The sequence below is a fragment of the Dendrobium catenatum genome, unplaced genomic scaffold, assembly GCF_001605985.2.
Source record: "Dendrobium catenatum unplaced genomic scaffold, ASM160598v2 fragScaff_scaffold_1351, whole genome shotgun sequence".
Lineage (NCBI taxonomy): Eukaryota > Viridiplantae > Streptophyta > Magnoliopsida > Asparagales > Orchidaceae > Dendrobium > Dendrobium catenatum.
In genome coordinates, this window is record NW_021319813.1 from 210,581 (window position 1) to 221,122 (window position 10,542).

Genomic DNA, 10,542 nt, shown 5'->3' on the forward strand with positions numbered 1-10,542 from the left:
GTGCGGTTCCCTTCGTCTCCCGTGGCCGTCTCCTTGGTTCCTGGTTTGGGTGTAAACCGAGAGCTTTGGGGGGAGATTTCTATGCTTTTAATTATGTGTTAATTAAGTGTTTGTGACCTTTTGTATTCCCCTTTCATACCTATAAATATGGGGGGTTATGTAATGTTTTGAATAGTTGAATGATATTTGATTTTTGGAAAAAAATCAGTTAACCTGCTGGTTGCTCGGAAATCCTGCGGGCTCTTTCCAACCTTCTTTTCTCATCCCTTCCGGAAATCCTGCGGGCTCTTTCCACCCTTTCTTCTCGGGCTTCTAATCTCTTCGTCTCTCCGCAAGTGCCACTCCACCTGTATCCTTCTTCTCAAAGTGCAGCAACTTTAGGGTGTCTGTCGTGTTGTTTGTTAGTCGTCGTCATAGTTTTTTTTATTTGGTTGTTTTTTTAAAATTTGAAATATAAGAGTTTGTTCTTCCCTTTTGTTGATTTTCTAGTCTTTTCTCTATTTTCGTCGTTAGAAGTCCGTCGTGTCTTTTGTGGGCGAAGGGTATAGGCTCCCTGTATCTTTTGCCCGCATCAGTAGTTCCAACTTGTTGCAAGCTGCTGTGCACGAAATTTTAAATGAAATCAGCAAGTCAATAAAGCGTTATAAATCTTAGCAGGAATCCAAAGTAGAACTTTTGAATCTGCTTTTTTCATCAGTTCTGGATAAAAGGCCATATCCAATCCAAGCTTACGTTCTTACTCGCACTGCCTCTTTTTTGCATTTGCATAGTTATCTCTTAAATAAAGGAAAATCCAAAACAAGTTACCTAGTTACCTCGTGTCATTGTCTTGTTTTATTTCAGGAAGTTTAGCCCCATGAATTAAGCATAAAAAATTATCACATTAGATTTTCTCAGTCCAAATTTATCCCAGGTGTTTTTTTAGGGCTACAAAAAATGATTTGATTCTTTTTATAGTATGGGGTTGTTTGATTGCAATTATTTAGAATTCAGGGGTATTTTAAAGGCAATATATTTGAAATTTAGGAGACTATTTTTTTTTGTTTTGTTTAAACTAATAAAAATGAGAATTAAAATAAAAATAATCTTGGTGAGATAAATTCAGAAAGGAGATTATGATGGGGGAGACAATGTGCTAAGGAGAAGAGAACGAGTGCTTGTTGTAGAAGCACTAATGGGATCAATAACATGTGAGGGAGGAGAGATTGTCCTGTGGAGCTCGTTGGGGTGGCATGTGGAGGAGAAGAGGAGATCGAGAGCTGTGAATTTTGAAATCATCTTCTTTGTGTGATTTAGGAATATGCTCAATATGAACTAAGTGATGAGTTTTAAATTTCTCATAAAAATACTCTAGATTTATTTTTCAATCAATCAAAACTTTAATTTTCAATACTTATGCCTTTGCAATACAGCACACTCAAAATCTATTCAAAGAAACAACCCCAATGTCACGTGCATCTTTGGGGATTGAGTGTCACACCCCAGTTTGGCTTACCCTCTAACATTCAAACTGGAGTATAACAGAGAAGGAAAGAAATCTATTTAGGCTTTCTTAACATGTCAACCTATCAACTGCAAACTTCATAATGAGAAGCATATATATACTTTACTGAACATCGAACATAATTAAAACAAATACAGAGCTCCTGAATAAGACATTGGGAAGTTGTTATTTGTATCCTTGGTACATTAAGTGGCTCTTAGGAAAATGAATCCCTTACACCATGAATGGACATCCTAATATAAAAGCCTTCTCTGATGCTGACTTTGTTAGATCAATTGATAATATAAAATTCCCATCTTGGTATTACATATTTGTCAGAGGTAACGTTGTCACAAGGAAAAGTAGAAAAAATAAACAATGGTGGCTAGGTAAAGTGTGGAGGCAAAACACTGTGCCATGACACGCTCCATGTGTGAGATGATGTAGGTGAAAAAACTTCTATAGGAATTTGGTTTTTTTACTACATGGCTTATGGTCTTATATCGAGACAACTATCTAAAATTCATTGGTGATAATCTAGTATTACATGGAAAAATCAAACATATTGAGATTGTCTGCTATTTTATTGTGAATGTTGTGCTATCAAAGAAATTTGTTACTCATGTTTCCAGTGGAGAACAACTTGTAGGTATATGCATCAAATGTTATGTCATTCAATTTTTGAAAATATGCAACAATCTTGAATTAACTTGTATATGTGCTCTAGCTCGAGGAAGAGTATTAACCTGTAATGGCTAGTGGTCCTTATTTATTTGGTTGTCCTTCAGGACATTGTATTCTCTTCTATTATAAGCAGGAGATCCTTATACTGAATAAACATTATATTTAGTTCCTCTCAATAGCTCCTTCCAGATTGAATGGCTGTGCTTGCCTGTGACCTTGATGATGCGTTCTATAAAGTGGGCATTGGAAAAATGCTGCAACCTATCCCATCGTGAGCATTTGATCTAGATTTTGGTGTTTCAATTGTTCTGGAGGATTGTGCGCTCTTATTCTTTAGATATTCGTTGTGTAAACATGTTATTAGTATGTAGATGAAAGTTATGGGCTGCTTCCGCGACATTGTTGGCAGCCTTGTCTTAACTCTTTGAAAGATGTTGGGAACAATGGCAGAGAAAAATAGTTAAGGTGGAGAGTGGTACTGAGGAAAACATGTTGGAAATGGACGGGAAGATGATATAGGCTTGTAGAATCCCAAACAAGGTCACAAATTTGGCGAGCAATCGGTAAGGATCTAAAACTATATAGACCTACATGTAAACAGAACAGTGAAAAGTATTAACCCAAAATATTATGATGTACTTATCGTTGTCTAAACAGAATAGTGAAAAGTATTAACCCTTTACATTGTTTATTTCATCTGCGGAGATCACTTTTTATGAAGTATTCCTATAAAATAAACCTTATTTTGTACAATTATTAGTCTTCAATAACTGGATATTGTTGAATCTTTATTGTTGCCTCAATTTTTCCTCTTTCTATTCACATGATGGATCAAAATGATAGTGATAATTACCTTTTCATGCTTATGTTGATTCAATTCTTTCGTGCAGGGAACTTGCAAAGGATTTTGTGGTTGCTGGAACAGCTTCCGAGTCACTTTATGGTGCTTGTGAGTCCATGTACAAGTCTGACATGGTTAGTTTACTTTCTTGATTGAGTGCTTGTCATAATTGGCAACCTCGATCAATTCTTTCAGAATTACCGAGGCCTTTTCAAAAATCCGCATCAGCAACATTTTTTTTTGAAAAAAAGTATAATTTACAGTTAAAGCATTTAAAAATTGGTTAATGTCAGTATTTTTAGTCTGTAGAATATGAGCGGGGATTATACCAGCCTGCATTTATGTTTTCAGCATTATTTTTTTAAGCAAGGATTTAAACCTTTGGCACTGTTTGTAGAAGTGCAATACCGCTCTGCAAAGTCTTTAGTGTTAACAGATTTTAGCTATAACTCTAAAGAATTCTGTTCTGACAGATGCTATAGATCCCAAGGAAATGCACTTTCTAATTGAAACAATTGTCTAAAGTGGGCAGACCTATTATTACGTACTCATACTAGAAATATACGTCATTTCTCATCTACTTAATAGACTTCAAACAAAAGAGAACTTAATAGCAGCAGAAGAAATGGATAAGCTTAAAACTATTTTGGTTTGTTTTTTTTTTCTATTCCAAACTTGTTGTGTTTTTAATGTTTTGATACTCATGCATATATTGATACGCTTTCATTGTGTATCATGCTGCCCAAGGAACCTGAGGAGCTTTTTGAGACTATTTCACAAGCATTACTTGCATCTGTGGATCGTGATTGTTTAAGTGGCTGGGGTGGCCATGTCCTATTTGTGTAAGTGCATTTTGTTTCTTTTGCTAAGCTGTTGAAATTTTTTTCTTGTTGATTTAGTTTATTACTTCTATAATGTAGATGAAGCTGTTTTTGTTACAAGGACCTTTATTGGTATATCATTGGCCCGTAGAGGACTTTCTAGAGAATGACAATCCTAGATGTTTTTGTGATATTTCTTATCAACTTAAAAGCAATTTAACTTACTCGGGAAAAGTGCTATTTCAATAATTAAGCTTTTCTTTCGATAGCACCATATGGTAAAAACATGATGCATTTAAATTCTACAAATTTCCGAACATGCTACTCTAGTTACACATTGAGATGATGGATGGTCCGCTACTAAGACATTTTTACAATTTGTTTTGGCATCTGCATAAATGTTTTGCTTTTCTTTGTTTAGTAGCATTTTATATCTTATGTTTTCTTCATTTATTTTTAGAGAAGACATGCCTTGTTGGGAGAAGTTCACTTGTGAGAGCAATGTTGAACAGGGATGAAAGAGGGTGATATGAAGCAAGGATTAAAATGAAATGCTATGAGAAAACAAAAAAAAATAGTGGACACAATTTATATAGTTGTCAATATAATCTTCTGCATTCACGACTACACAGAGATGTTTCACAACTTCATATATGAGTACTTTAAAACCGTCACTCTAGCTCTCATATATTCCTCTTGCTTTTTCCTCACTTGTTTTCATCTCTTTTTTTGAATATCCATCCTGTCTTTCTCTTGTTCTAAACCCAACCAACATAACAAATCTGAAAATTTCAATAAACAACACCTAACAACCAATAAATTAATACAACAATAACAACAGCAACAACATTAAGCCTTTATCCTGTTAGATAGTTTATAGCCAGCATAAAATTTGTTGAACAATCATGACATGAATTACTTAACCTAATAAATTAATAAAGAATCAAAATTATACACACAAACACGTACATACATTGAGAGGTAGACTGACTCTCCCAGAAACCCTAGATACTGCTAGGAACTCACAACAAATACTAAGAAAATAAATTCAGCCATATCATGCCCCAAACCATAGACAAACTTCCCCTTAAAAAGCTCTAGAAAACAATAACACAATCAAAACCTTCCTTAATTAGCATAAACATAATTTAGGAAATCTTTCTAAATAAATAGAATCTTCCTAATGAACATAAACATAATTTATGAAACATCCCTAAATAATTAAACATGATTAGGAAAATATTTCTAAATAATTAAATATGATTTAGAAAACTTTCTTAAACAATTAAATATATTTTAGGAAACCTCCTAAATAAATTTTCTTAATTATGAACTTTCCTAAATAACTCCCTCTTTATTAGGAACCTTCCTATATAGCTCCTGCTTGGTTGTACCCCCCCCGCCCCCACAAAAAAAAAAGAGTATCAATACTCCCTCCCAAAAAATACACCTTGTTCTCAAGGTGGAAGGATGAGAATTGTCTTCTGATCAGCTCGTAAAGTTCCCATTTGGCTTCGTGCTTTGACAAATTATTCCACTTGATAAGTACCTTCTGAACAATAAACCCATGATACTAAGAATGAATGGCAACTTTTTGTTAAGGGGAACAAAATGTACGACACACTTAAGCATAATAGACTCGGTTGGGACATTATCTTGATGGATGCTGTAAAAGAGCCCTTTGGTATCTCTGGATTACAGAAAAATCATGAACTGTCCAGGAATGTATAAAACATGTGGGTCTACATCCATTCTTCCACCATACAAACTAAATTCTTGAGAACCAGAATGAATAGGTGTAGCTTTTACTATAAGATATTTAGATTGTTTCACATCAATACTAGAATGCAGTGACCCTAGGATTGCCACTATAAGATCTTCACCACCATGTAGCTTCTTCCTCATCCAGTGTAATGATTTTCTTGATCCCTCCATGTTTCCTTCGTGTATAGAGGGTGTGAATCCCACCTTTCTTCCCTCCGCCTCACATGACCCAATCCCCATAGTTTGGCTCGCCCCCTTCTTCGGTTGTCCACTCCCTTTGTCCAAAAGACCTCCCATAGTGGTCAGCCACCCCATTACCTTTACTATGAAGCTCCCTTCATGCCGTCCCCCATTCAAAAATCCTATTTCACCCCTTATCGGAGCCCTAGGAGGTAGCTCCTGACCTCTTCTCTAATGGTCCACTCCCCTTGCTCGAAATGCCTCCTATAGTGGTCGGCCACCCTACCACCTCCACAAAAAAATTCCCTTGCTGTCCGCTCATTTGGAAACCTTGATCCGCCCCTTATCAGAGCCCTATGAGGTGGCTCTTGTTGAAAAAAAATTGTCCTCATTGAATCTTGTTAGATCTCCTTTCTCTTCTCGATTCGGCCAAGAGAATACCAGTCAAATATTGGTTATGGTTAGCCATTAAAACAATTAGTGGAGTTTTTTATTTCATCTCTAAGAGCTTCCTCATTATCTTCTCTAAAATTTCTTTTCCCTTTGGTTCAGCCTTAGGAATAGTCGGTGAAGCCTTCAATTACATCTCGATCAACTTCCTCATCATGTCTTCTAGGTTAGAAAGCCTTCCTTGGAAGGAATGATGAAAACTTCTTCTCCATGTTGGTTTTGATTTGATCAATCTTACTTTCCAATGTCTCCACCTTCTTTGTTGACATAGGTCCCCAAAAAGTGCTCTGATAACAAATTTGATGTGCCTTGGATGTAAAAATAACAAATAAAAGAGGAAAACAACGTAGGAACACCAAGATAGGGCTGATTTTCTTATTTCTTCTTCAATAATAAAGCAAGATACAATTGATCTATTATTCGAGAGGTAAATTAGCTCTCCCACAAACCCTAGACGCCGCTAGGAACTCACAATAAACACTAGGAAAAGAACCTCAGCAATATCATACCCTAAACCATAGCAAACTCCCTCTTAAATAGCTCTAGAACATAATAACTCAATTAGAATCTTCTTAATAAACATAAACATAATTTAGGAAATATTTCTAAATAAATATAACCTTCTTAATCAACATAAACATGATTTAGGAAACTTTCCTAAATGATTAAATATGATTTAAAAAATTTTCCTAAACAATTAAGTATGATTTAGAAAACTTTCCTAAATAATTAAACATATTTTAGTAAACCTTCCTAAATAGCATAAACATAATTAGGAAATTTTCCTATACAACTCCCTTGATTAGGAAACTTCCTAAATACAACAACAACAACATCAAGCCTTTATACAAATCCATTTTTCCATTGTCCTGTTAAAAGTCAAATTCTCATTTAAATCTAATAAAGAAAGGTTATTTCTAATATTTTCTAACAAGTCTTTGTAGGTCTACCTCTAACTTTCTTAACATAAGCCAAATCTAATACATCTACTCTCCTAACAGGGCCATCGGAAGGCTGATGTTTTACATGACCAAATCATTTAAGATGACTCCCTCTAATCTTATCTATCATTGAAACTACAACTTTTTCCCGGATTTGCTCGTTTCATATCATATTTGTAAGAGTAAGTCCATTCATCCACCTAAGCATCTTTATCTGAGCAACACTTAACTTAATATTATGCTTCTCTTTTAATTGCCAATATTTTGCACCATAAAGCATTGCAAGACTCACCATCTTATAAAATTTTCCATTAAGATTGATTGGTACTTTCTGCTGTGAAACAAACATGCGATGGAGTTACTTTAAGAAATTAAAGAGAGCAATTTAAACAAAATAATCCAAAATAAAATTGTCACTTATGGCAAAAGTTTGATCCTTGGAATTCGTGGTTTTTAACTTGCTTAGGCAAAGAAGAGCAAAGTCCGTTAACCAAACAATTTAAGAAAACGCAAATATCAATTGTAAAACTATGACGGTAAACAAGAATACGTAATTTAATAATGAGAATTTTCACCTTTGGAGTCCATACGCTCAACTAGTCTAGGCTTTAGCGAAAGAAGAGTCTCCACATTAGAACCGAGGTCACTCCGAGGAAGAAGGAACCTAAGATCGTCATTCTTGGATAGGTGGCTGGAGCGGTGGAGGATGATGGTCGTCCGATGATGATCCAACGTCCCTTTGATCTTTGCTCGTCGATCACATCAACTAATGTGTACTGGATACGGTCGATGTAATCTTCAATAGTGTCGTCGAAATCGAAGCCCACGTCAAAGAACGGTGATTGGAGGATGTCAACTTGATCTCGATCGTCATGCACAAACCCAAAGTTCCATTCGGGTTCCGCCATGCATTCTTGTTGGGAGTTGAGGTAGCATCCGAGAAGAAGAAGAAGAAGAAGAAGGGGGGGGAGGGGTGGAAGGTGGCGGCTTGGTGAGGTAGAGGTTTGAGAGGCTAATGATCAACCTCAATTTGAATTTCCCTTAGACAGAGGAGGGAAATTAATTGAGAATTCCAATTAATCCCATGAGGGGCCAGCGGTTTTCAGAGAAGATAAGGGATTAATTAGATAGGAATTGATAGCAGGTGAGAGAATTTGGACTCTATGCATGGCCGACCATTTAGAAAAAAAGGGGGTTATGAATTGTGAGCAAGTGGGGCCCACGCACTAGTCTACTAATGAAATAGAGCTGAATTTATTCAATTAAATAGAGCTGAATTTATTCTCAGACTTCTGAGAGGAGGCGTTTCCAAAATTGGGGGAATTATCAAATTTGAATTGATCATTCAAATTAGATCCAATTAATATTGGAGCCACAAATCAAGGAGCTAATTTGGGAAGCATTTATGCAGCAATTTGAATTTCAAATTGGGATTGAAATCCAATTAAGAGGATGGCATACATTTAGGAATTAATTTTGGCAAGTGGGTAACAGCTCTTGGTGAATTTGAATTTCAAATTCAGAACCCAAGAGGGGCCGGCGGGTAGAGAGGTGGAGGGGGAAGGAGGCGGCTGCAAGGGGGGAGGAAGCCGGCGGGTTGGGGAAGAGCTGGTCGGTGGCTGCTGGTCGGCAGTTAGGGTTGCAGGCCGGCAGCCTGGGCAACCCAGGGAGGGGCGGCGGCAAGAGCAAGGGAGGGAAGAGTGTGGGGGAAATTCTCGGGATCCAAAACATGAAAAACCAATCTCCCACTAGTGGCTTCAATCCAAATCTCCACAACACGAATTGATCAAGAGAACTAAAGAAAAACGAAAACAAGAAAACCTAGAACTCACAAAGAGATCTAGTTCTCCTACGAACTCACTAAGAGATCGAGGAGGGTGAACTCACAAAGAGAACATAAGTGAAAAATTTTCATTCATCCAAAAACTTTTTTTTTACATAAGAAAAGAGCCATATAAATAGGCATCAAAATGACAAAGAAAGCAAAAGACTAAAATGCCCCTTGGGCTACAATAGCTACCAAATACCCATGAGGGCAAAAACGGAAAAAACATAAAATAAAAATAAACTACTACATAAAATGATGAAAATACAGATCATGATTGTGGCCGTCGATCTCCGGCATCTCCTGAAGGTACATGTGTCGAAATCGCTGCTGATGTCCTCATCATTCTCCCCAGGTGGGAGAAAACTCGACCCCATCGATTAGATATCTATGGAGCCCTTGTACAACTCTAGGAGATCTGGGTGTAGGCTCTGTAGCTCGTCCCTGTCAATCCAAGTATCCTCTATCTCCGGTGTCCCTTTCCAATGAACTCGGTATCTTCGGCGCCCACCTTCCTTTGTGGAAATGACCTCATCATCTAGTATTGCTTCGACCTTCTCCGTTATAAGTGAGTAAGGTAAATTGGGGAGTGGAGCTGGGTTGGAGATCTCACCAGGTGGGGTCACACAAGGCTGATTTAATGAGTGGCTCATGGGGTTAAAATTCGGGTCCTTCAAAGGCTATTAGGTCTTCTATATTAAATGTAGGATTCATGTCAAAGCCTCAAGAGAGGTCCAGTACGTATGCGTTACTATTAACCTTTGAGATTATCTTAAAAGATCCGGTGTTTCGAGCATGCAGCTTCTTTACGGCGCCCGGAGAAAAAAACTCTAGGCGGACCCGTACCATCACAAAGTCTCCAACTTTGAATTCTTTGGACCTTCTTTTGTTATCAGCAATAATTTTAAAATGGTTGTTACTTTGTTTAATTTTCTTTTTAATTTCGTTGAGTAACTCTTGAAGGTGAAATGCAGATGCAAATGCAAGAGATCGGTGTGCATGATGAATGACAAGACTCATGAGCTTACAAAAGTTTAAAACATAGACAAATAGGAAGACAACAGACCACAAAACACATACACAACATACTAACTCACACGAACACATGGCTAGAAAAAAAGGTGGACGAGACACGAGAAGAGGGGTCTAAAGTGTTTGGTCTAAGGGAACTGGTGTAGGGGGAGGAATGAAGACACTCTTAGCTACCAGGGCACTTCTATAGGTGGTTTCAGTTAGGGTCGACAGTAGTCTCCTAGTGGGGGTAGTGTCGTCTAATAAATTCATCCAACTAGGATAGAAGTGGTTCTTATCCTGGTATGACAAGGCTATAACGGGCAAAATGTATGAATCAGGAATGACACACTCGGCCAAATATAAATCCAATTGAGCAGCTCTAAAGTTAGACTCTAATGAAACAAGAGGGGGCTCATTGCTCAAATCTGGCTAAAAAACTTTCAGACTCAAAGTACTGTCTTCCGAAAGAGACTCAAGTTTGGTTGCAACCCTAAGATCCATGGGTTCCGTTTCACTTAAATCAGGTGATAAATTCGATT

General features: G+C 37.1%; 1 protein-coding gene across 1 annotated transcript in view; it reads left to right on the top strand.

The window, feature by feature from the left end:
- LOC110116099 (proteasome subunit beta type-3) overlaps positions 1–10,542 on the top strand; it is a 39,552-nt gene that overhangs the window by 16,811 nt on the left and 12,199 nt on the right. The window contains exons 5-6 of the mRNA XM_020849565.2: positions 3,058–3,142; positions 3,756–3,850. Of these exons, the coding sequence (XP_020705224.1) occupies positions 3,058–3,142; positions 3,756–3,850 (180 nt within the window). The remainder of the gene's footprint in view (positions 1–3,057; positions 3,143–3,755; positions 3,851–10,542) is intronic.